This window comes from Pelodiscus sinensis, chromosome 15 (assembly GCF_052426305.1).
Source record: "Pelodiscus sinensis isolate ZL-2025 chromosome 15, ASM5242630v1, whole genome shotgun sequence".
NCBI lineage: Eukaryota > Metazoa > Chordata > Testudines > Trionychidae > Pelodiscus > Pelodiscus sinensis.
The window spans coordinates 19,290,191-19,318,042 of NC_143066.1; the positions used below are offsets into that span (position 1 = coordinate 19,290,191).

A 27,852-nucleotide genomic window follows, 5' to 3' on the forward strand; every position below is an offset into this window, starting at 1 on the left:
AGGATACAAGCAGAAAGGAGAAACCCCCTTGCACCTGCTACAGACCAAGTAACGAAATACTAACAATTACAATGAGCAGATGAACAAACTAGGGAAATTCTAGGGACACAAGGAGCACTTGCAATGCAAGAGAACCACAGTTCCAAAACTGTCACTGGCAATAGGAAAGAACTGAATGGTGGCTGGGTCACAATTAGAGAGCCATACGGTAGCCACTCCAGGGGGCTCTACAGCCAACCTGACAGATAGTCGCTAGGTAAAACTATCCAACAGCCATGCACACGGTGTGCACATACCTAATTGGAATTGATACGAGGAAGCCCTTGAAGAAGAATCAGTCTTTAGAACTCTTTCTTGCTGCTTTCTTCCTCACATAATATGCCCTGGATCTCTTCTCCTGTTTGATCTCCTTCCACCGTGTCCTTTTTGTTCCTCCTCTTGTGTTTTCTCTCCTCTTTATTCATTCACCTCTGAAATCTTTCTCTCACATTCACAAGCACATTCACCTACTTATATTAGAGGCATACAGCTACAGTACATTTGTCATTTCTGTCTCCAATATGTAAGTTATTTCATAATATTAAACAAAGATGTATATACAATTATTGTATCATTTGTCAGGTACCCGTTGCCTTTCTCCCCACAAAGCTAAAAAATTGACTTTCACTGTACCTGGTGCTATCATCGAATCATAGAACTAGAATGATCTTGAGAGGTCATCAAGTCCAGTTTCCTGCACTTATGTCAGGACCAAGTACCATCCCTGTAGGTGTTGTGTCTAACCCACTCTTAAATATTCCATGGCCTCCCTAGGCAATTTATTCCAGTGCTTCACCATCCTGACATTTAGGAAGTTTTTCCTAATGTCCAACCTTAATCTTCCTTGCTGGAATTTAAGCCCATTACTTCCTGTCCTACCACCAGAGGTTAAGGAGAGTAATTTTTCTCTCTCATCCTTGTAACAATCTTTTTTCCCTCAAGGTCATCCTTATTGTAATTCTCAGGTCCATAAACAGAGTTGTGGTTTCTTATGTAGCTTGGTGCTAAATCACTCAGTTTCAAAAATTAAAAATAATACCTTCGATTTCAGACTAAAGTATATGGGTAACCAATGTGTTACAGAAAAGTACTGGCTAATTATGCTCATGTCGACCCACTTCATTAAGTAATGTATATGGGACACTATATTCTACACTGATTAAAACTTCAAAATGGTCTTTCTGAGAAGAACTGGCCTAGAACTGTCTTCATCCAGTCCCCCCAAATCCAATTCATCTGATGCTGTGGTCCCCAACACCACCCGCAGGGACATTTGCATGCGCCCGCCAGGTGCTCGGGGCTGGCCTGGCCCTGGGCACATGGCGCACGGTGAGCGCCGCCCCCGGGTGCGTGGCGCTTGGCGGGGGGGGGGGGGGAGTGCCAGCCCCGGGCACACGGTGCTTGGCGGGGGGGGGAGGGAGTGCCGGCCCCTTGGGCGCGCGGCGCTTGGCGGGAGGGGAGCGCCGGCCCCTCGGGCGCATGGTGCTTGGCTGGGGGGTGGGCGCGCCGGCCCCTCCGGCGCGCGGCGCTTGGCGGGGGGGGAGCGCCGGCCCCGGGCGCATGGCTATGGGGGGGCCCCGCCCCCGGGCATGCAGCTATGGGGCGGCCGCCCCCAGACGCACAAGTGTCCCCGCCCCCTGGCGCCCGGCGGGCGAACGGCCACGCCCCCTGGCGCCCGACAACCTCAAAAGGTTGGGGACCACTGATCTAATGCCATAGTGAAATAACAAATGCTGGGGCAGCACTTATGGTTAGCTCTACCTTCATAATTGACTATGCTTATGCCAGTGGAATAGGCTTCCCATGTCAAATGTCTGTCATCAGCAAATCATTAAAAATCTCTCAATTATATTTATTTCAAAAAATCAAAACTCTGACTAAAGAGCAGTACATTTTTGGTACATGATTTCCTTCATTGTCAACCAAAGTTTATATATCTAAGGGCATGTCTACACTACAAAGTTAATTCGAACTAACAGTCGTTAGTTCGAATTAACTTTGATAGGCGCTACACAGGCAAACCGCTAGTTGGAACTTAATTCGAACTAGTGGAGCGCTTAATTCGAACTAGGTAAACCTCATTCTACGAGGACTAATGCCTAGTTCGAATTAAGGGCTGTGTAGCCACTTAATTCGAACTAGTGGGAGGCTAGCCCTCCCCAGCTTTCCCTGGTGGCCACTCTGGGCACCACCAGGGAAACTCGTCTGCCCCCCTCCTAGCCCCAGAGCCCTTAAAGGGGCAAGGTCTGGCTACGGTGCCCGTGCCAGGTGCAAGCCTGCCAGCACCCAGCCAGCAGACCCTGCACCTGGCACGGCACGAGCCAGCCATCTGCTGCCATCCAGCCCTCCGCCTCATCCCGGGACCAAGCTGGCGGCTCCCAGGAGCCTGCCCAGGTCTGCAAGAGGCAGGCGCTCGCCTGGTCTAGTGCGGAGATCGTGGACCTCATCCACGACCTCCGCTCTAGGAACAGGAAAGTGGCCGTCTAGGGCAGGATAGCATCCAGCCTGGCCACCCAGAAGCAGGTTTGCATGAAAATCAGGGTGGTCCAGTGAGACCCCCGACCCTGAGCCCTGAGCTTAGAATGGCCGTACTGGGTCAGACCAAAGGTCCATCTAGCCCAGTAGCCTGTCTGCCGACAGCGGCCAACACTAGGTACCCTGGAGGGGATGAACCGAAGACAATGACCAAGCCATTTGTCTCGTGCCATCCATCTCCAGCCTTCCACAAACAAAGGCCAGGGACACCATTTCTACCCCCTGGCTAATACCACTCCATGGACCCAACCTCCATGAATTTATCTAACTTCTCTGTAAACTCTGTTCTAGTTGTAGCCTTCACAGCCTCCTGCAGCAAGGAGTTCCACAGGTTGACTATTTTCTTTGTGAGGAAGAACTTTCTGTTATTAGTTTGAAGCCTGCTACCCATTCATTTCATTTGGTGTCCTCTAGTCCTTCTATTATGGGAACTAATGAAGAACTTTTCTTTATGCACCCTCTCCACACCACTCCTGCTTTTATAGACCTCTATCATATCCCCCCTCAGTCTCCTGTTTTCTAAGCTGAAAAGTCCCAGTCTCTTTAGCCTCTCTTCATATGGGACCTGTTCCAAACCCCTGATAATTTTAGTTGCCCTCCCCTCTCCCAGCCTCACCCTTCCCCTCTCCCACCTCCTTTTCCCAAGTTCCCTGAGTTTTGTTCAATAATGAGAATTTCTGTTTTTGAACACACGTGTCCTTTATTTTGTACATCAGGAAGGGGAGCTAGGGAGGGGTAAGTGGAAGGAGATGAGAGAGGAATGGGGTACGAGCCGCCGATGGGGAGGACTGGGGTGGCCCTGCGGGTTCCTCGGGGTGGAAGCTCTCCTGCAGCCCCCCGATTCACACCCCACCCATCCCGGATGGCAGCCTGCGGCAAGTGCAGCCGGGCTGATGGCCGAGTGCTGTGATGTGCCAAGTGTGGGCACTCAGGGCACTCCAAGCCAGGACTGCTTTGCAAGCGGGGAACCCCTGAGAACTGTCTGTCCGGGGTAGGGGTTGGGTCCCTTTAAGCACAGCCCTCGGCTAGCCTGAGACAGCAGCTCCACGCTCTAAGTCCTAATCTGATGCTCTGCCGGCACTGCTTCAGGTTCAGGGTCCACTCAACCTCGGGTCCAGGGTCCACTCACTGTGGATATGCTAGTTTGAATTAGCAAAACGCTAATTCGAACTAGTTTTTAGGTCTAGATGCACTAGTTTGAATTAGCTTAGTTCGAATTAACTAATTCAAATTAAGTTAGCTCGAATTAGTGCTGTAGTGTAGACATATCCTAATGTACTTTTTACTTCAGTTATCAAAAAAAACTATAGCAACACAGTACTATTATAAAGTAAATATCTCTGTACAATAGTGATAGAAATGTAGCTGTGTTAGTCTGGTGTAGCTAAAACAAAATACAGGACTATGTAGCACCTTAAAGACTAACAAGATGGTTTATTAGATGATGAGCTTTCGTGGGCCAGACCCACTTCCTCAGATCAAATAGCGGAAGAAAATAGTTACAGCCATGTATAGCAAAGGATACAATTAAAAAAAGTGAACACATATGAAAAGGACAAATCACATTTCAGAACAGAATGGGGATGTGGGGAGAGGGGGGGAAAGGAAGGTGAATGCCTGTGAGTTGAATCTGCACTTGAAAGAGAATCCTCTGAACTGGCATTCATGCTAAAATTCGACACTCTCCGCGAGGGCATGAACAAAGACTCCAGCTATCTTACCCATTACAAAGATAGCTTCCCTAATTATCACTTCTAACACTATTAACTCACAGACATCTACCCTTCCCCACCTCTAATATCATTAACTCACAGGCATTCACCTTCTTCCTCCCCCCCCCCCCGGCATCCCCCTTCTGTTCTGAAATGTGATTTGTCTTTTTCATATGTGTTTACTTTTTTTAATTTTATCCTTTGCTATACATGGCTGTGACTATTTTCTTCCACTATTTGATCTGAGGAAGTGGGTCTGGCCCACGAAAGCTCATCATCTAATAAACCATCTTGTTAGTCTTTAAAGTGCTACATAGTCCTGTATTTTGTTTTATCTCCGTACAGTATTACAACCAAATCATTTAGGTAACATGACAATAAGTTAAGCTTCCTTAGCATAGTTCAGGAATTAGTAAGTGCCCATGCCAATTTTAGTAGACTAACAAGATGGTTTACCATCTTGTTAGTCTTTAAAGTGCTACATTGTCCTGCATTTTGCTTCAGCTACCCCAGACTAACATGGCTACATTTCTATCTCAATTTTAGTAGACTTATTTATATTTTTTAAAAGCCACATTTTTTAAAATTATTTTTTATATTTAAAATTATATTCTGTTTATCAAACACAAGGTACTAATTTACTGAGCTAGTTCTCACTGAATGCAATACCCAATCAGGAGCTGCGGCGAAGGAGGTTATAATCAGGTATAATCTGGCCACTTTGCTACAGGATGTCTTAGATAAATATTGCCACTCCTCCATTAAGAGTCATGGATTGTTTTATGCATTTTAAAAATAATTCTTGATGGTAAATCTCATAGCAATACAAATATTGTTCCTTCAGAAATGAATCTATTTAACAGTGTAATTTAACAATATTTGTTATCTAATGCTGTTTTGCAGCACTTGGGTTTTTTAATTTGATTGCTAATCAGATCTGGTTCCAGGGAAGAATTATTGGCACCATATATAATGGAAAATATAAACCTGGACAATGATGCTATCTTATTATCCGCTGCCTTGGGAACTTTTGGCTGCAATTCCAGGCCCTAGAAGTGCTGTGACAGGAGGGAAAGAAAAGTCCTAAACATGCGGCTCATTATGTGACAGTTAATACTACCAAGGACTGCACTGGTATTAAGAAAACATTGTGAATCATGAAATGGCATCAAGTTAAACACTCTCAGTTGCATCTTAACTAGCAGAATTTTAAACATTCATGGCTCTAGTGGTATGCTGTATGCTCAGATCCATGCTGCCCGCTTGCTTTTCAGTATTTTCCAAACAACATAATAAGTAATCTACTAGTTCTTTTTCCAAGATAAACTATACATTCTAACCAGCAAATGCCAAAGATGTATGCTTATTGGCACAAGTAAATGCATATTGTATAATATCTCTCTAAATATAATCCTCACTTGTTGTTTCCTACAGAGTAGTATTACTTCACAAAATGTGAATCTACATTGCTGTGTACAGCCTGTCTCCAACTTATGAACCGGTTATGGACTGAGCAATTGGTCGTAACTCGGTTTATTCGTAAGTCAGACCCCATTGAGTTACATGCGACCACGCTGTTCATAAGCGCGGATCACGTTCATAACTCAGGGTCTGCCATTTATGACATTTTTGGTCGTAACTGCGAACGGTCGTAAGTCGACCATTCACAACTCGGAGACCGGCTGTACATAATATGTGCATATATAGAGAATACAAAATAAAGAGAAAGGGAATCTACTTGTTTAGGGCAAAACCGTTATCTTAATAATCATTTTTACTAGTTTGTTTATGCCTCATACTTAAATCTAAAATCTTTTCCCTGCTATGTTTAGAACCACCAATTTTTTGGTATCCTTCCTATGTACAAAGAAATCTTTAGCAAACGGTCATAAAGATAGAGGAGAAAGAAAATAAGTTTAATATTTTAGAAACTTCTGAACAGCTCACACTGGTTTTCTGTAAAACATAATGTTATATTTTAATGACCTCTACCTGATGATCATCCTGCCCTAAAAAAAATGTTGCATCCAACTGGAGTTAGGGATTCACAGCTCTTCAGTGGGAAGGAACTCCTATACCTCAGCCTTGATGATTAGGGCCCTACCAAATTCAAGGTCTCTTTTTTGTCAATACCACGGCCATAAGATTTTTTTAAAAATAGCAGAAATCATGACATTTATTAAAATCTGAAATGTCTTAGTGCTGTAATTGTAAAGATCCCAAACTAAAAAGGAGTTTTTGGGGGGAGGGCACAAAAAGTTATTGGAAGGAGGGTTGCACAACTGCTACCTTTACTTCTGTACTGCTGCTGGTGACAGCACTGCCTTCAGAGCTGGACAGCTGGAGTGGTGGCTGCTGTCTGGAAGCCCTGCTCTGAAGGCAGAGCTACCAGCAGCAGCAGCAGCAGCAGCAGAAAAGTAAGGATTGCATGATATAGTATTGCCACTCTTACTTCTGCACTGCTGCCTTCAGAGCTGCACCATCAGTCAAAATAACCTTGCAACATCCTCCTCCCCCTGCCTGCAACTCCCTTCTGGCTCCCCAAACTGAGAAACACTGGTCTCCCTGTGAAATTTGTGTAGCATAGAGTAAAAGCACACAAAAGACCAGATTTCATGGGACAGGGAAGCCAGATTTCACAGTATGTGGCATGTTTATGTAGGGGCCCTATTGATGATTAATGAAAAACTGGACTTTAAACCTGCTCCTAGTCTAGGAGTGAATATCGCCTGTCCTCCAAATCAGACCAATGTCTTGGAGGTGGGGGGAGGGGGGGGACAGAGGAGGGTTCTATAAATAGGATGAAGAAATCCAATAGATCTGTGGCAGGTTCTTTAAAAAATGGTTTCTGGCTGAAAATTGCATAGTAGTCATAGTAGGGGATAGACTGAGAGGTTAAAGTTAAAAAGTTAGATTTTACAATCCTCCTCCTCTTCCCTACGTTTTGGTTGTCAGCTCATGTTCAGATTCAAAGTCTAGACCTACAATACACAAAATGTATGTAATATAAGACTGAGTGCCTCTGAAGAACCAGGGCAAAAAGTTGTAGAGAAAAAAAGGACTGGCCCTTTAAGAAGGCTTTTTTGCCTCAGTAGGCTCCCGTCCGTGACTGTGGCTGCCATATTGGATCCACCATTTTGATCCAGAAGGCTCCCCTGCCCTGGTGAGCACAGAGGATCCGGGAGGCATGGCATGGCCCACGTTCAGATGGCCTGGGGGCAGCTTCACAAGCCGCACTAATGGAGGGGAAGAGCTGCATGCGGCTCGTGAGCCATGGGTTGGCCACACTTGCACTAGACCTCTCTCTATAGACTATCACAAGCCTTCCATGGGCAGAGTTCTCATTAAACAGGCAGTTTCTATGCCCAAGATCATCAGGATATTGTCTTAGAATCATAAAATCACAGAGCTGGAAGAGACCTCAGGAGGTCATCAAGTCCAGCCCTCTGCCCAAGGCAGGACCAGTCCCAACTAAATCAATGCAGCCAGGGCTTGGTCAAACCAAGACTTAAAAACCTCTAGGGATGGAGATTTCACCACCTCCCTAGGTAAACCATTCCAGTGCTTCACCACCCTCCTAGTGAAATAGTTTTTCCTAATATCCAACCTAGACCTCCCCCCTGTAACTTGAGACCATTGCTCCTTGTTCTGCCATCCGTCACTCTTGTGAAAAGCCTTTCTCCATCCTCTTTGGAACCTCTCTTCAGGAAGTTGAAGGCTGCTATCAAATCCCCCCACTCTTCTCTTCTGCAGACTAAACAAACCCAAATCCCTCAGTTTCTCCTCATAGGTCATACTCCAGCCCCTTAACCATTTGGTCGCCCTCTGCTGGACCCTCTCCAATGCGTCCACATCTTTTCTATAGTGGGGGCCCCAGAACTGGACACAATATTCCAGATGTGGCCTCACTAGAGCCGAATAACGGGGAATAATGACTTCTCTGGATCTGCTGGCAATGGTCCTGCTAATGAATCCTAATATGCCATTAGCCTTCTTGGCTACAAGGGCACACTGTTGATTCATATTCAGCTTCTCATTCACTGTAATCCTCAGGTCCTTTTTGGAAGAACTGCTACTTAGCCATTCAGTTCCCAGCCTGTAACAATGCTTGGGATTCTTCCGTCACAAGTGCAGGATTCTAAACTTGTCCTTGTTGAACCTCATCAGATTTCTTTTGGTCCTATCATCTAATCTGTCCAGGTCCCTATCCCTGCCCTCTAGTGTATCTACCTCTCCCCCTAGCTTAGTGTCATCTGCGAACTTGCTGAGAGTGTAATCCATCCCCTCATCCAGGTCATTAATAAAGATGTTGAACAAAACTGGTCCATGAACTGGTCCTTGGAACTCCACTAGAAACCAACCGCCAACCTGACATTGAGCCGTTGATCACTACCCGTTGGGCCCGACAGTCTAACCAGCTTTCTATCCATCTTACAGTCCATTTATCCAATCCATATTCCCTTAACTTACTGGCAAGAATATTGTGGGAGACCATATCAAAAGCTTTGCTAAAGTCAAGGTATATCACATCCACTGACTTTCCCATATCCACAGAGCCAGTTACCTCATCATAGAAGCTAATCAGATTGGTCAGACACGACTTGCCCTTCGTGAATTCACGTTGATTATTCCTGATCACTTTCCCCTCTTCCAAGTGCTTCAAAATGGATCCCTTAAGGATCCCTTCCATGATTTTTCTGGGGACTGAAGTAAGGCTGACTGATCTGTAGTTCCCTGGATTGTCCTTTCCTTTTTTAAAGATGGGCACTACATTTGCCTTTTTCCAGTCATCCAGGATCTCTCCCAATCTCCACGAGTTTTCAAAGTTAATGGCCAAAGGCTCAGCAATGACATTTGCCAACTCCCTCAGTACCCTCGGATGCATGAAATCCGGGCCCATGGATTTGTGAATGTGAAGGGATCCCTTGGCCACTCTGTAATATCAGTGCTCCCACAGATTTTATTTAAAACTGTATTTCATGAACACTTCAGTGAGCAATTTTTTATTATTCTTTGTTATTTCATCAGCGTTCACATGTGCTGCATATTAAATTATCTTATGTTGAGAACTGGAGCTATTGACATATGAGAGACAGAGTCAGATTGTTTAACTAACTTTGAAGTCAGCCCAGACTTATAATCTCTTTACCCCTTTATTTTAAAATGTTTTGAAAGTAACCTTGAAATACTGTTCAAAATGTCTTTAATGAACCTAGTTGCATATATAGTACATGAAACTCTTCAGTGTAATTTTCTCATCATATTTGCTTAGTTTACCAGTCAAAACAACACTAGCAGCACTACAGGTATTAAAAAGAATAATCTTTTTATCTGTTCCACATATAATTTTATACCATTAATAATCAATCTCAGGCTTTAAACGTGTTTGGTGACCATACTAGCGCTGCCAGTTATCACTGAAGTAAGGATCATAAGAAACTTTCCCTCAGAAGTTTGGTTGTTGGATCCGCATGAATTATGAAAGCAGACATTTAATGTTTAGAAGTAAACTGTATTAATAGGTCAGGTTACTAAGCGAATAATCTACAACAAGATCCTTTGCTTGTGGTGTTTAGCAAAAAACACCTGTCAACAAAGACCAAAGGGCAGGTCCCAGAGACTCTCCACGACCCCTCCTCATAGCAACTCCCTCCATGGAACACTCTGGGAAAAGTGAGTGTTGTTTAAGCAATATGATAAGTCAGGAAGATAAATAATTAATTCCTGTACATTTTGATTTGAAAAACATGAGACTGAAAGATGAGTGACATTAATCACCCCAGAAATGCAACTGCCCTGAAATATACTTCCAGGATTGTCATATTATGAGATGGAAATTATATGAAAATACAAGAAAAACAGTTAGAACCATATATTTATTCAGCATTACTGTCATCACTGACAGATGATTATTCCTAGTGTCCAACTATTTCATGAAGTTATAGAAAATATCTTTTAACATCACTTTCTAAATATAATCAGTTAATCCATTCAAGAAAATCCACTCCAATTTATTTTATCCTAAACAATTTCCAACAAAAATTATTAAGGATTCTATCTTCTGCCTGTTTTCAAATATTCTGTCAAGAAACTGTAACCAACCTTATCAACCAACCTTACCAACCTCAAGAAAGTGCAACTTGACTGAACAAACTGTTTAAAATGGTAAACCTTCGAGGTTAGCTTTTAATACTTTTAAAAGCACGCCATATAACTGATTTTAGTTATTCATCTAAGCTCTTCTAAATGTGTCATTTATATTGCATCTAAAAATTGTTATAAAGTATAGCTAGGGATCTATAAAAGCAAATAAGTAAAAATGGGTAATCAACAGAACTCCTCTTTGCATTTATTAATTAACATCTGCTTAATTTGCTGATGAGTAAGTTTTTATTACATATTATTACATTTTACTTCTATTAACGCTATCAATACCATGGTGGAGATTGGAACTGTATTCTATTCTGGTTTGTAGGACAATGGTATGGCATAACGTAAGTAGTAAAGTGTAGAATATGTATGTTGGTAGTTAAAAACAGATAAAAATATAGTTTATGTATAACGTCTGGGTGAGCAGTGCCTGGCTTAGCTAGGAATTGGATGGAGTTTTAATAAAACACCCTCCTTTTTCCTTGACAACTTCAACTGAGGTGAATATAGAACTCACAGTGTTATTTTCACAAAGTCATTTTTCAGAATAGAACCACAAAGAAAATAAGATCAAATTATTTCTGATAAGGTGCTCAATAAAAACAATGAAGAACGTCCAGAAAACCTGAGTTATCTTTGGTTTTATGACTAGTTTTCATCGTCTCATTTTTCACTATGTTAACAGCAAATCACAGTTAGTCAATATGTGCAACTAATGACCTTTTAGAAAGAATTTATAACGTGAGAAATTCTAAATAAGGAGAATGAAACGTGAGAAATTCTAAATAAGGAGAATGAAACATTCATTAATATAATATAATTCCTATTAAAATTTGTAAATAGTCTATCACTGATTTAGTACCAACTATCCCTATTTACATATCTTAATTACTCCAAGGGCAAAATTTTATGCAAAGAATTTTTTATCAATTTACTTTATAGAGAATACAAAGTTTTTTCTTCATCTAATTTTAACTAGTGTCTGTTCAATGTTATTGTGTCCTTTTGTACTTATTTTGATGCTAATTTTGATCTGTTGCCACATACACATTCTTTATGAGCTTCCCCAAAGACATAGTTATGTTGATTGTTATAGCAGCTGTGTCCTTCCTGGCCAATAATGTTGCTTGAGCTCTGGTGAAGTGAGCTTTAACTGTCAGTGGGAGAGGAATATTGGCCAGCTGATAACAAAAATGAGATAAAATGAATGATACCCACGCTTTGACAATACAAGGGATGAAATAGGCTGGGGATCTTGGACTGACCAATTATGGCCACAGATAGGTGTGGGGATAGTGTTAAAAGATTTGGTTCTCTCAATGTAAAATAGCAGAGCTCTGAATATGGCTAGAATATGTACCTTCCGCTTTCCTTGCATCAGATGAAGTTTAGGGAAGCACAAAACTTAATTGGTTTAGGTGGAATTGAAACCCCCTTGGAGAAAATTTTGCATTAGGTATAAGTATCCATAGATGCCAACTCCATGGGTGTGATGGATGGGAGGAGCACTGCCTTTTTCTAAACATCCCATCATTCAGTAACTAAAAGGTTAAACTCAGGAAGTGTTGACAGGAAGCCAGGGGAACCAATGGAAATAAAGTGTTAAAGATTTGAATTGAAAGGGAATCTTCTTGAGGCAGTTTTTTGGTGAGTGTTAAACCAGGAGCTGGGGGGAAAAGATGAATTGAACCAGGCAGGAATTCACATGCCTAGAAATGAACCAGACCTTGAAGATATGATAAATGATAGGGAATGTTTACTTAGACATGATCAGGTTATTTTCTTTGTTTTGTTGTTTGGTTAAACTCCTCTGTGATGAGTCCACTCCTCCCTTACACTTAAAGCTAAATCCCAGGGAAGCATTCTCTGTGTTTTAATCTTTTTTTCCCTTAGTTACTCTATAACACCTAGCAACCAAGTATGCTTTATCAATATATCTTTTTGTTTTGTTAATAAAATCACCTTTTAAGGACTATGATCTGATTCTTGTGTCCTAGAAGGTAAGAGAAGGTCTGTGCATGCATGCCTAAGACTGAGAGGTCAGCTATCAGAAATTATAGGGTTTTTTTCAAGCTCACTTGTGGCAAAAGAGCTTGGGGGTACCTCTGTGGAAGAAATTCCCAAGTGGAACTTCCAGGGCTTGAAAGGGGTTTTGAACCTGTGTTGTGGCAGCATACCTTCCAAGATAAGGGAATCTGTGACCTTGGGGAGTTTTTAAAACAGAAGCCTCTAGAGGCAGGATATTTTTAAGGTTTCTTTCTCAAAGTGCCAGAGTGGGAAACAGCCTTGACATATCCATAGAAACAGTGGGTACTTAGCACCTACCAGCTGTTTGGCAGTGCTGCAGATCAGCTAATTAAGAATTCCATCAAATTGCTGATGAGGGGAAGAAGAGGAAGAGGAAGGATCTTGTGGGAAGTGAGTGCAGGAGCTCAGAGGAAGGGGGGAGGAGCATGGGGAAGGGGAGGTAGAGTGAAGCTGGGGCTTGGGAGAAGGGGCGGAGGCAGGGCCTTGAGGCAGAGACTATATTGGCTCATCTAGACTACGGGGAACTCAAAAAATATGCAAATTCGGTGGGAATTTGCATATCTTCTTCCGATGGCACTTTCTAAAGCAGAGCTCTCGAAAGTGAAAGTAGTTAAGAGGTGACTTTTTCAGAGAACCCCTCTCCATTTGTTGAACAGCCACTCTTCCTCAAAAAAGGAGGTTTACGTGGCTTTTCAACAAAGGGGGAGTTCGCCGAAAAAGCCACGTCTTAACTACTTTCACTTTCGATAGCTCTGCTCTTTCAAAAATGCAATCAGAAGGAAGATATGGAAATTCCCATGGAATTTGCATATCTTCTTTCGACCATTCCCTGTAGTCTAGATGAGCCCTATAAGAGCCACTTTTTTCTTTATGGAATGAGGTATACAGGGATTGTACTGTCAGTGTTTGAAGACTGTTCCCTCTTCTTGAAGGATATGTCTACTCTATAGCTACTACAGTGGCACAGCTATGGCACTGCAGCTGTACCGCTGTAGTCTTATATCAATTTTTTTTCTGGTAATTGAAGAATACTTCTGTTAATTGCATCTCTACCAAGCTTTAGGGCAATCTAACTACAGCCTCACTGCTGCAAAATTTTTCAGAGTTCTGAATGACAGCTAGGTCAATCTAACTTTTAAGTGTAAACGAGTCCTGAGATTAAGATGGTAGATGGATCATTCACAAGGACTGAAAGAAGAGCTCCATAAGCTTCAGAAGGACAATGTTGAAGTCTCATGCTAGAACAGTATATCTGACTAATGGGTAAGTATGCAGTAGGCCCTTGTGAAATTTGGACAATTGTCAGATGAAAGAAGACTAAGAACAACTTAAATTGCAGCAAGGGAGGTTTAGGTTGGACACTAGGAAAAACTTCTTAACTGTAAGCCTGATTAAATACTGGAATAAATTGCTGAGGGAGGTTGTGATATCTCCATCATTGGAGATATTTAAGAGCAGGTTAGATAGACATTTATCAGGGATGAATTGATGGTGCTTGTCCTGCCATGAGTTCAGGGGACTGGACCTCTGGAGTCATTCTAGTATTCTATAATTCTCTGAACTCTATTGGTAAATGATATGCCGATATGTCCAGGTGCCAGATGGATATGGCATGGGCAAGTTGCATGACCTTCCTCCAGATGGGAGAGGCACCAAGAGCTGGTTGCACACCTCTTCCATTTGTGGTTCCTTCTCTCCCTGAATTTCAAAATGGGGGAACTGTCCTACTTGATGGGGGGCCATGATCTGTCCATTCACTGTGGCCCTCTGGTCAGATGCTTGGCTCAGGGTGTCATCAGCTTGCTGCTCTCCTATGAAGACTGAGGCACAAGTTAGGATCGCTGATTCAGGCAAAGGGGCTAGCTCCTCCAGCTGGCTGGGGGCCTGGTCCTTCTGGGCTGGTGCTGGGCATTGAGAGGTCCTCTCCCCAGGATCCACAACTTCCCCCACACTTGCAATAGTTGCTGTTACCACTCAACCAGCCTCTACCACAGCCACCCACTCAAATGTTTTTAGAAACGACTCTGGCTCATCCTCCGGCCCCATATTGGAAAGCTTGGTAGACCCTGGTGCAGGTGCAGGCAGCTTGGCTGGGGTCATGGGTTGCAGCAGATAAGTCACCTATTGCAACAGCTGCTATTGTTGGGCTGCTAATTCCCCAGTTAGTTGTTGCTCAGCCATCTGTTGTAATAGCAGCTGCTGCTGCTGGTTGGGGTTTTGCTCTGCCATCCACTTTAGTGGTGGTTCCATATCCTTTCAAGGCTGGGCTCACGCTCACTTGTTCTATTGCCGTCTCTTTAATAAGGCACTTCAGCAGCGCTAGGGACATGCCCACATTCTCCACCACTTGTGATTGGGTCTCTCTGGCGACTGGGTTGCCTAGTGGTTAGATCACTAGAATTAGCTAGGAGGAAAGGGGTGAAGAACCCTGCCCCTAGTGCCTTGGGCCTAAGAACTCTGGCTCACTATTTGAATACAGTCCTTAAGTTTGTGGTGTGGCTCCAAGACACTAGATAGACTTTTTAGTAGGTTCCTCCCTTTGTCCCAAGGGATGGGGTTGGACGCTTACTTGCTCCCGTGGCTGGCCAAGTGGACAGGCTTCGACTTGTGTCCTGCAGACTCTGAAACCACACTCTTGTCTCCTTGCAGGTCAGTCCCTAACTGAGCCAGGCTCCTTCCTTTTATCCTTCCTCTACACCTGGTACTGGCTACAGGTAAAGTGGGGAAGGACTAGCTGCGCTAAAAGGTTTTGCTTAACCCTAGTGATGCCAGGTCCTCCTCTCTTCACTCCTTCACAGGCTCCTAAACAAAACAACAAAACCATTTCCTTTTGTAATAGATTTCATGAACAGAGACCTTTGGAGAAGAATAATTAAGGACGGGTGGAAAGAGGCATAGCATGGAAACAGATGGTATAGCTAGATGTGATGATGTCCAGCACCAAATGGTTGGTTGTAATCTCTTACCATGCTTGATGACAGAGTTGAAGTGATCTCCAAAGTTGGCTCTGGCATAATATTGATGAGGTTCTCAACATGCACCCCCTTCCAGCCACCTGTCTCTGTGACAGAGAAGGAGGGTAACAGGCGCCTCCTAATATAAACAGGTATGTTCTCTGGGTGATTACAGGAGTCAGATGGCCCTTGCCATTGAGAGGACTGCCACTAGAAGAGCTTTCAGGTATAGCAGTGGTGGGGTATAAGCTTAAAGATCTCAGTGTTGACCCTGAATCCTTTAGGGGATGGACTTCTTCATTCATGTAGTTGTTGTAGGGTTCCATTGCATTAAACAGTAAGTATTCTATCATCCTTAGAACTTCATTTGGAATCCCAGAAACCTGTAACGAAGTTACTGGTTGGTTGGTGCATTGTGATTGCTGTAGCTGTGGATCTAATGGCCATACCAGAGTCGTCCAAAGTGGCATTATCTGTTATCTTTTTCTGGACTTCAGTTACCACAAGCAACTCTCATGTCAGATGCATGTAAAAATGTTCCAATCCTTTAAGTGACACTTGATAACCCTTTTCTACTTGCTTCAAAGTAAGAGAAAGCTAGGCATAAGTATACCCCAGTACCTTTGTTGGGGCCAGTTTGTCCTTATTAATCGACAGGGCAATTCTTGTTGGCACTGATGAGCTGAGAATATCAAACAATATATTTGTGTCCTCTTCGATCACTATTATCTCAATGTCCAAGGTTTCAATTAGCTTTGAAAGTAGGTCCTGTAAAACTGTTAAGTTATTGACAGCTGGTATGTGTCTGATCCAAAGCCTTCCATGAAAAAGATGAGTATTTCTTCGGTAGGCAGGGCAGATTAAGTGTTTTCTGAGCTACCTTGACTACTGTTATAGGAGGCCTGGCCACTGACGTTGATGGTGACCGAGACTTCCTCTTCTCTCTCTTCATATGTTAGGATACCCCACTCCTCGGCCTAGGGAACGGTTGCTACAGTGGGAGTTAGTCTATAGGCATTTGCCGATTGCTGTTGTCCTATGCATTGCCACAGTCATGTATAGGTGCACTGGGCACTTTGGTGAATTCCTAAAGGGTACTACACTCTGATTTAACAGGAGAGCTATTTGCTTGATGTTGAGTAGGAGGAGATTTAATTTGTGTGGGAAACACTTAGATGCTAAAATAATGGTCTTTGTGGAAAACTCTGCTATATTCTTAATATATATTCTTCCTTCCTGTTCTCATTGACCTTTAGGTTCTCCTGCCCATATAGTTATCACTGCTCATAGATGATGAAGCAGTTAGGTTGATGGGAAAGATCTTTCCTGTTGGTTGAAAGCATCTGCACTAACATCAGTGCAGCTGCACCACTGTAAACTCTGTAGTGTAGATCTAGCTTAAGGATATTTTGAACTTGAACGATATGCAATTTTGATTTGCACCTAGGTAAATTCAGACCATATCAATTGAGTTCATTTGCAATCTAGTTATATCTAGATATTCTATTGTGCACCAAACACTCAGATTTTTATTTGCTTTTTGATGTGTTCACCCTTTTACCTGAATAACTATGAATTTACAATTATAAAGACTTTGGACCAAATATACCACTGGCATAAGCGCATGCAACTCCATCTAAATCAATGATGTGAATCAGCTTATATTAGTGGCAAACATGGATCTTTGCATCTATTCATTCTATCCCTTCCTTTGGGAAATTCACAGAGCAGCACTAATAAAGCTTTTGATAGGCAACATATCCTTACAACAAGAGGGAACATGATTCTGGTTGGCAAAATAGAGTGAGAAGCACAGCGATCTCAGAATGATGAGAGGATAAAAAAAACTTTGAGGAATCAAGTGGAAAAACAAAGCTAAACATGTGCTACATAACAATGCAGTATGTTCTATGCCAACTGATACTACACTTCTTGTTTCAGGTTAAAAGTGAATCATAATCCCAGACACGAAAGGCCAGTGATTATCAATCAAATCATACAACTCTATATGTAATTTAAAGTTGCAACTTCCATATTACTTGGTGATAAGCGATCAGCAATTCACATTTCACAAAGATATGTTCAACAACCTTAAAAATAAATATTATAGACAAAAGAGAGAAATAATCATTATTTTCATATGAAAATTCAATTGTAAATGTGGGTTACAATCTATACTACTTTCTAATTTGTTTAAGAAACAAAGTGAAATGAAGTACTTCCTAAGAATTGGTTTCTCTTAAAAGAATTAAAATAACAGAAAATGCTCTAATGATCCTTTAACTGACAAAATGTAAAACTATTTATAATGTCACAACCTGTAGCCAATTTACATAAATTGAGTTCTTTGAAAAAGGAGGTATGCCTCCACAAATGATATCCCGCCATTTATTCCAGCAACCTCAATATATCATGTCAAATTTACGTTTATTTGACTAAATACAGGAACAACTGGAACAACATGAACATCACAAAATATATTTTGGCATTATTCCCATTATCTATCAGTCTTTTGAGATTATTCCCATTATCTATCAGTCTTTTGAAGGCTACTGGAAAAGCACAGATGAAGGTACAGGCAGTCCCCGGGTTACGTACAAGATAGGGACTATAGGTTTGTTCTTAAGTTGAATTTGTATGTAAGTCGGAACTGGTACATATTGTAGGGGAAACTCTAGCCAAACATTTCTCCAGAGCTCAGTTTTATTCTCTCACACCTCACTTCCCTCAGTCCTTTATTCTCAAGCTGAGGTGTCTGCTGAGAAAAGCCGCTCCGCGTCTTTCTGGTCTGCTGGGTGGGGCGCTAGCTTCGCGTCTCCCTGGTCTGCTAGGGGGAAAAGCAGCTAGTGCGGGGTTGTCTCACCCCGTTTGTAAGTAGGGATCTGATGTAAGTCGGATCCATGTAACCCGGGGACTGCCTGTACAGACAAATCAGATGCCATCATTACATACAGACACAGAGAAATTAAAAGATTACGTGAATGTATCTTGGTGCAATTCTTATTTTCAAGTTAAATTATTTCTGGCTTTAAAACATGGAAAGAAATACCACTGAGATTTTAAGAGAGTCAGCAAATTTTGTTTTCACATAATCAATATGCCAGATGCAGTTTTAAGTGTAAGTCAGGGAATTCTAGCCCATTAAAATGTGAAGGTATGCATACAATTTTACTTTATAACAAAAAGAACCTGGGGATATCTTGGACAAACATATTGAAATTATAGAAATTTCTCTGTCAGAGAATGACAAGAAGAATCAGACTGTGGAAGCAAGTTTTCTAATAAATGCTGGTTTTCCTCAGCCAATTTTCTATCCATATAGGTTTCTGTACTGGAAAATACTACATTTCAACTTGCAGTTCTCAAATGTAGCACAATGTATTGCAATTAGTACAAGTCACAAAGGAGATTGTTTCTTCTGGAACATATCCTATTTAATTGGGCCCTTATTCTGCAAACTGATCCAACTGAGTGGATCCCAGAGACACCCCAGAAATGGAGTCCTAACATGTAAATTCTTTGAACTGTTCAACGAATATACAAATTATACATGTTTAGTAACTATGTATGATTAGAATACAACCTGAATCAAAGAGCACTAAGCTCCAGAGCAGAGGGGGCAGAATCTGGGTTCTTTCTAACTTTGCCAATGGACCTGCCATGTTACGCACTTTGAGAACTAATGATAAAAAGAGGTATAATTCTTAGCTCTTATAAAGTCTAAAATTTCACCTCAACTACTTTATTGTAGCTCATTAGCTCCTATTGTGAACAATGACAGAACTCCCAATGGCACCAGTGAAAGCAGAGTTGGGGGCCTGCAAGACGTGGCACTAATCCTACAGAGTCCCGAGGGGATCTTTGATTGAAAGATTCTGCTTGCTCTCATTTCCCATTATTCAGTATATGTTTCAAAGAAAGTTAGAGACAAGGATTGACCCCATACCCAAAAAAACACGTTTTCACTAATGTTATTTATCATTTTAATATTTTTAAATGACATATTTTAAGGGGCTGTGCTTACAGCAAAATGGAAAGGTAAAAGAAAACAATACTATTTTTATATGGTGATATATTAATGTTAAAATACTCTAACACATGACTAGGTTATATGGAAGTATGTCTGGCCACTTTCTCTACCTTTACATTTACACAATTATACTACTGTAACTGAAATAGTAATATTACTTCCTTCTCGAACGTGTGAAACAATACCCAGATTGCAAAAGTTCTTCATTTTACTTGAAAAATTATTCAGATTCCTTTAACTCCTTATTTTGACCAGTATATAAAATTTAAATAGGGGCTCAGGGCTCAGAGAGGTGGTATGGAACACCAAAAAACAAAAATTCTCCATACCCGAAGAGTACAATTTTCAAAAGTACTCAATGACTTTCAAAAAGACTGCATCTCCTAAATCCCTTAGATCAGCAGTGGGCAAGATACGGCCTGCAGGCCGGATGTGGCCTGCCAAGCCTTTTAATCCAGCCCATGGCTCACTCCTGTGGCTTGGAGCAGCTCCACACTGCTTACAATGGCTGGTTGCTCCCTATGGCTCTCTACACTGCAGGGGGTGGAGGAAGGCACAGGCTTCGCGCACTGCCCCTGCTCCCTGTACAATTTCTCTGCTCCCATTGGCCAGTTCTAGCCAATGGCAGCTGAGAAACTGTGCTGGGGGTGCTCCCTTCCCTCTTCCCCCGAGCACAGAGAATAGTCTGGAGCTGCTGGCAGGCAGAAAAGCCTGGCTGAGAGTCCTGCTGGGGTGCTGATTAAGAAAGTGCCTCCCATCCAGAGCGTGCCTCTGACACCCCACCCTCTCCCACATCCCAACCCTCTCCCAGACTCTGCACTCCCTCTTGTGTACCTCCCCCAGGTCAGAATCCTCTCCTGGATCCAAACCCACTCCTCGACCCTGAACCTCAATCCTCTGCCCCAAGCCCCCTGCCCTAGGTCACAACCCTCTCCTTCACTCAAACCCCCTCTTAGACACCACACACTCTCCTTTACCCTAGTCCTCTACCCAAGCTCCTTTCTGCACCCAACGTCTGACCCAGACTCTGAACCGCCTCCAAAGAAAAATGCAGCCCTTGACCACTTGCCAAAATCTTGGAATGGCTCTCCCCATCAAAAATTATTGCCCACCTCTGCTTAAGATGCTTTTGAAAGTTTTATCAAAGGAACACTTGAAATTCTGAAAAAAAACCAATAGATGTATAATTTATTTAAACATATCAAAAGCATTTATTGTTTTAGTGGGCTTCTTTGTATAATAAAATGGAAATTTAAGTGGTGCTGCATTACATTTTAAAACAAACTGCAAAGAAAAAGGCTTAACATTTTGTTGAGTACTGCATGTCCATTTGACACATACTTACACAAAAAAGGGCATCAGTTGAATAAGAGTCTCTTTTTTGGGGCTAACTGTGAATTCTGGTACAGTTTGAATAATTTTGTTCATAACATTCCTTAAGTAATTTTGTAGCTGTTTGCGTCGTTCCTCTACAAACTTGGCATCCTGCAGAAGAAAGAAAAGTTCAATTGTACAAAAGGATATTTCCTTTCTCAAATGCTAGACAGCAATAATGACATTAATTTTATCCCAGAGACCTGTAGCAATGTATTTTCTAAGATGGTTTCCATCAGTGTAGACCAGTGGTTCCCAAACATTTTGGCATCATGCCCCCCTTCTTGATTTTTGACCCCCCCCCCCCCCCGCCAAAGAAAAAGCAGCAAAAGTTCTCGTGAAAAGAAAAAAGGAACTGAGCGGAGCAGCAAAACTTGATGGGGGAAAGGAAGGGAGGCTGGGTCGCCTCGCACCCCCCCTGGAATTTCTTCATGCTCCCCAGTTTTGGATCCCATGGTGTAGACAGAGATAAGTCATGTTCAACATTATATAACGGATAATGCCTCGTCTGTGACTATTCGACGTGATGCTGAACTTGTCACTGTCTGAATGGAGGATATTCTTCCTTGAGAGAAAGTCCTTATCTGTGGGCTAATTTTTTTAAAGGGCTGTTACTGAAGCCCAGATATTAGGTCCTTTCAGGACTAAAAATGTATACAATCCTTTAGGGCTGGTGTGAGCAATAAGCGTCCTGCAGGCTGGACACGGTTTACCAGGGTTAGCCCCTGGCACGCTGTCGGCACTTTATTTGCCTCATGTCTGCAGCTATTTTTGATCGCCAATCATTCCTGGCCAATGAAAGCTGTGGGAAGTGATGTCCCAATCCACACCACTTCCCACAGCTCCCATTGGCTGGGAACAATGATCTGCGGATGTGCAAGTAAATAAAACACCGGTAGCTTACCAGGGGCTAACCATGGTGAACTGCGTCCAGCCCGAAGGCCACTTACTGCCCACTTCTGCTTTAGGAAAATTGAGGTATTTTTCCTTCCATCTCTTCCTTCCCTTATCCTCCCATCATGAACTTTTCCGCAGCTGGATACATACATGGAGGGACCCATATTTAACTCTAAGAGCAGACATATCTTTGTTTAGTAACACACTTTGTTACGGAAATCTTACCTAGCTGTCTATATTTTAGCTAGTATAATGTATCATTGGAGGATGCTTTGAAAAAGAGATTTTATTTAAGTGTTAATGTTTTATTTCTCTGGCACCAATGAATGGAGATAACTGTACTATTTCTCATTCCTTAGTGAGACTTAACACACTGAAAGCCTAACAATAGTATATCTACTTGGCGTCTATAACTTCACAACATGCATATTTTTTTCTATGGAGAACACAATTATAGTAGAGAATAATACAATCTGTCAGCAAGCATAATACACTAGAGTGAAACTGTAATGGATTTACACAGAAATCAGACTTTTTTTTGTATTAGAGCCAACAAGCTATATCTCAGAAATTCAGGCATTCTGCTCACCTGGTTTAAATGTCAGGATATGCTCTTCAGGCATGAAGCCTCAAAGCATTATAAGACAATTATAGCTCTCAAAGGAAGAGCAGAGTTCCTATTTTTTATAAAATGTTTCTAATCAACCCTGGTTATTAATCTATTCAAGAAAAGTGCGTAGAAATGTACAGATTCCTGTTTCTTGCTAGGAAGAGATAATAGATGAATATATGTTTAAAATGTTAGCAAACCATATCATTTAATTAAAAACAAAAACAAAATCATAGGCTTCTGTTGCCACATATTGGATTTGAGTTTAAGTTTAGTTCTTCTCACAGGTAGAGTTGGCTGCTCCCAAAATCAAGCTTAATTGACTACTTGTCTGACGTTTGAAACAGTATTATAAAATTCTAAGAAGCTTTGCCATGTATGCCATTAAGAACATAAGAATGGACCAAAGGTCCATCTAGCTCAGTATCCTGTCTGTCAACAGTGGCCAATACCAGATGCCCCAGAGGGAGGGACCACAACAGGTAATCCTCACGTGATCCCTCCCCTGTTACCCACTTCCAGAGAAACAGAGGCTAGCGATGCCATTCCTACCCATCCTGGCTAATACCATTCATGGATCTAACCTCCATGAATCTATCTAGCTGTTTTTTGAACCCTGTTAAAGTTCTAGCCTTCACCACATCCTCTGGCAAGGAGTTTCACAGGTTGATTGTGCACCGAGTGAAGAAAAACTTCCTTTTGTTTGTTTTAAATCTGCTGCCTATTAATTTCATTTGGTGACCCCTAGTTCTTATGTTGTGGGATAAAGTAAATAACTTTTCCTTATTCACTTTTCCCATACCTGTCATGATTTTATAGACCTCTATCATATTCCCCCAGAGTCTCCTTTTTTTTTTTTTTTTTAAAGATGAAAAGTCCAAGTCTTTTTAGTCTCTCTTCATATGGGACCTGTTCCAAACCCTTAAACATTTTTGTTGGCATGAGAGAAGTATCTTTGGGAGAAGGGGTTTAGAGAAGAGAATGAGGTGTGATTCTGGAAGACTGGCTTCTCAAAATAATAAATATTAATATATATTTTTTAAAAACCTCAACAAATATTAAACATTTATACTTGCATTTTCAAAAATTGGAAAGAAAGGCTCCGATTCTGCAAATACCTTTTCTTGTACTTAACTGCCAATGTATGTTCTGTTCCCAGATTGATAAGCTTGTAAGCCCTCTCTAAGGAATTTTACAAAGTTCAGTGCAATCATCAACTGAGCTACAGTGGTTAGAGCCTTGATGTAAACAAGGCTCCCACAAATGAATGTATCAATTAAACCTGCATCTAAACAACATGGACTGAAAGTCTAACCCAACTGAAACAAATAGTAAAACTCACATTAACTTCAACAGCTCCAAGATTCTATCCATGTTGTTTAAGTAACATGGTGTTAAAAGCAGTAAAAACTGGCACAGTAGGACTCCTTCTGGTCACACAGGTGGGATTTTTTGCAAAATTCTCTAGTAAGTACATGACCAAAGAATGCACATGTTGAATCGCTCTAGTCAGGCATGCTCTGGTCTGGCAACATTCATGGTCCAGCATGATTTTAGTTAGCTAGATGTCCACTTATCAAGGGTGTGGCCAAGCTTCCTGTGGTCTCATAAAAGTTTGTTTACAGCCACCAGTCCTGGCTCTCAGCATTCTGTGTTATTTAGCTTTAATTTACCCCTGGAGTGAGTGGGAACTGAGCTGGACTGCCTGTCCACCTCCTAATACACTTTAAATACAGAGTTGTAGCAGGCGTAGATCCCAGACCTGGTGCAAGCCGGGATTGAGCCAGGCTGCTGGCCAGCCTGCTAAAAAATGTACTGGTACGGTTTAGGGGAGGGGAATGCACATAGTCTATAGCATTACCCTAAGCTTTTTACATCCCTAGCGCCCACTTTCTCTTCTACTTCACAATACCTTGCCACCCTATGTTTAATGATTTAAAACTAGTAGAAATGTCCAGCTTCTCCATCGTATAGTTGTTTTATCCATATGCTACAGTGTATATCAGTAATATATTTAAAGCGGCATTGTAGTAGATTCCTATATTAAAAAGTCTTGTGTTTTTGTTCCAAGTCTTTTCTCCTATTGTGTAGAATGATTCTCTGTGTATTTATCTGATGATAAATATAATTCAATGGCATCCATACTCAAAGGCTTCTAAAAGTTACACAAAGCCTATTTTGTTCCTCCCTTAAACACATGCAGAATCAAATATATATGGATATTTAAGTAGGTAAACATCTATCTACAGGCAGTCCCCGGGTTACGTACAAGATAGGGACTGTAGGTTTGTTCTTAAGTTGAATCTGTATGTAAGTCGGAACTGGCATCCAGATTCAGCCGCTGCTGAAACTGACCAGCGGCTGACTACAGGAAGCCCAAGGCAGAGTTGCTCTGCCCCGGGCTTCCTGGAATCAGCCGCTGATCAGTTTCAACAGGCTGAATCTGGACACCAGTTCTTACATACAGATTCAACTTAAGAACCCCAGGCATCCCCAAGTCAGCTGCTGCTGAAACTGATCAGCGGCTGATTCCAGGAAGCCCAGGGCAGAGCAACTCTGCCTCTGGCTTCCTGTAGTCAGCGCTGGTCAGTTTCAGCAGCGGCTGACTTGGGGACACCTGGGGCAGAGCAGCTTGGGTGCTGCTGGGTTGCTCCAGTAGCGCTGCTCCTCGGCGCTACTGGACCAACCCAGCAGCACCCAAGCTGCTCTGCCCCAGGCGTCCTGATTCAGCTGCTGGGCTGTCTGTGCTGTCCGCTGCCCGCGTGCTCCGTGGCTTTGCTCCCCGTCTCCCTGGTCTGCTGGAGACCAGCAGACCAGGGAGACGGGGAGTAAAGCCTCTTAGGTCACTGGCAGCGGGACAGCCGCGGCGCGTCTGGGCTGTCCGCTGCCCGCGTGCTCCCCAGCTTTGCTCCCCGTCTCCCTGGTCTGGGGAGATGTGGAGCAAAGCCACGGAGCACGCGGGCAGTGGGCAGCCCAGACGCGCCACAGCTGTCCCGCTGCCGGCGTCCTCAGAGGCTTTGCTTCCCGTGTCCCTGGTCAGCTGGTCTCCAGCAGACCAGGGAGACGGGCAGCAAACCCCGTTCGTAACTGCGGATCCGACATAAGTCGGATCCGCGTAACTCGGGGACTGCCTGAATATCCAAAAGACCACAAGAGAAACTTAAAGGAGAGAGGCACAGATGTTCACTGCAAAAATATGAAAAGTCATAAAGGTTCTCTCATTCTCTGCCTGCTTAATTCCTGTTAATAGCAGCAGTTACAATACTGAGATCTTGATCAGATATTCAGATTACCCATGAATATGGCTCCATGTCAGATTCCATGACTTTCCATGGTCTATGTGACTTGTGCAGGGGCCAGTGTGGCAGTTCAGGTGGCCCCCAGGATAGCCACACTAGGCACTGCTGGAGAGGGCCCAGGGACAGCCACAAGTGCTCTGTTGGCCCTGAAAGCGGGGGTCTGGACAGCTGGCTAGAGTAGCCACAGTCCATGGTCCCTGGCAGCTGGTGCTGCTGGCCCTGAGCACATCTACTTGCAGTGCCCCTCCTCAGATTGTTCCCCAAACAGCATTGTCCCCCTCAAGATTTACTCATGAGTATTTTCAGTATAAGTCATGGATAGGTAACTGGCCATGGATTTTTATTTATTGTTCGTGATCTATCCATGAGTTTTACTAAAAATACCCATGACTAAATTGTAGCCTTATCCATGGATAGCAGGTATCTGAACTCCATCTTAAACTATAAACTTTCATATTCTGTCAAAATTGCCATTCTGATTCATAACAGAATCTACACCAGAGCAGTTGATAGTGTAACTGTGCAAAAATGTATTCAACTGTTACTAACAATTATTATTAAATCTATAACATTGAGATTCTACAAGGACAGGGACAATGTACCAATCCAATTCATCCTTTATTATACCGAAACATTATTTTCACTAAACGTTATTTATTCACAAACCCATCATTTTAAAAATGTTTGAACATGCAGAGCATGATCAGAGCATAGTGACTGTCCATACCAGTCAACAAAACTGCTTGCTCCATATTGTTCTGCATTGCAGATGCCTAGACAAATGTTCTAGCACTAGATAAGCTGCAAGAAGATATTAACAATAGGAAATCTAATGCATGTAGATATATAAGATTTAGAATGGAAGGTCATATTAATACTACAGGAAATTATTGTGGTACTGCAATGGTAACTGCATTTATTATTTTTGTGTATTTAAACTTTTTTATAATTCAAGTAAATTTTACATTTCCCAATTTCCTATTTAGTTCTGACACACTTTCACACAATGCTGATTCAATGAACTGTTAATCTAGAGGCTTAGTACAGTGCCTGCTGAGCTGCTAATCTGCATGACCCAATTTTACCTGCATGCTGAAGTCTAATGCTAACATACAATATTAAAGAATATTTTTAATTAGAATGAATTTTGCACCGTTAGGACCACCTGCTTCTACCATGTATGTAACAGATCAGGCATTCACAAAGTTTTCATAGTGTAAACCCCAACAGTGAGAATGTCTCCTAGACCACTTCCTCTTAAATTTAAAATCATGTGGAGAACTGCTTTCTTAATTGTAAAATATTGCAGTGAAAACTATAGCAATTTCTTATATGACAAAGTAATATTAGCAATATATTTCAGCTATTTTTCATGTGATAAGTACTCTGTCCTTTAAAAAAAAAAGGTTAATTAAATGGCCTCTACCTTTGTCCTTCATTTAATCTTCCCTCCCAACTATTTTGTTGATCTTTCCCTTCTGCTCCCCTGCACTTGCTTCTCTGTTGTTTGGCTCCCTTTTCCTTTTCTATATGTTCTCCCTTGTGGCTTTTTATTTCATCACCCTGGGATATGCTACCTTTTCAGTTGGCCCTTCTGCTCTGTTCTCCTTGATATGCTGTCCAGTCACCTGGTCCTCTGTATCCTGCCTGGATATAATGCCTATGCCATTCTTTTGCTTAACCATTCTTTTCTCCCCTAGATGTTCCTCTCCTGTAAATGGCTGACAGTTTCAGTTCCACTAGCTCCAGTTAAATTTCCCCATACCACCAAGTGAAAAAGGCACAAAGTGCAACCAGTTTCCAATAGTTTCAATAGTTCCATGAAATATGTAGCATATAAAATACACTTTATTAAAACTACTAAATATATAGCATAATACATGTAGACTCTCTTGTTTAAATACTTCACTTGTATAACCTACTTCAAGCATAGTTTTAAATGTTCAGGCAACTTAAAACAGATTTGTCTCTTATTTTTACAAAATGTCTCTAATCAGAGATAATTAAAAAAACCCTAACATGCATATGTCTGAATGTGTTCACACATGTCCAACACTTATTTCAAGCCAACAAAATTTCATATCAGGTCTGAAAATTTAAGGTGCATTGTCATTCACAGATCATGTTTTTTTTTATAAACAGCTTTTGAGCACCTCTGTATTTCTTTGTATGAAAAGCACCTGGCTAAGGACAATATTTAACTGTGGATGTACCAGTGCTCTAA

At 42.1% G+C, this 27,852-nt stretch overlaps 1 protein-coding gene across 6 annotated transcripts in view; it reads right to left on the reverse strand.

Annotated features, from left to right (window-relative positions):
- Positions 1-27,852, reverse strand: part of SNX29 (sorting nexin 29) — a 472,527-nt gene that overhangs the window by 59,285 nt on the left and 385,390 nt on the right. For 5 of the 6 annotated variants that reach the window (XM_014577718.4, XM_089782297.1, XM_014577716.4 and 2 more), the window contains one exon: positions 20,794-20,933. In XM_014577718.4, the coding sequence (XP_014433204.3) occupies positions 20,794-20,933 (140 nt within the window). Of the gene's footprint in view, positions 1-7,045; positions 18,337-20,793; positions 20,934-27,852 lie in introns of those variants that run through there. The other variant, XM_075899352.2, reaches the window with a different exon arrangement.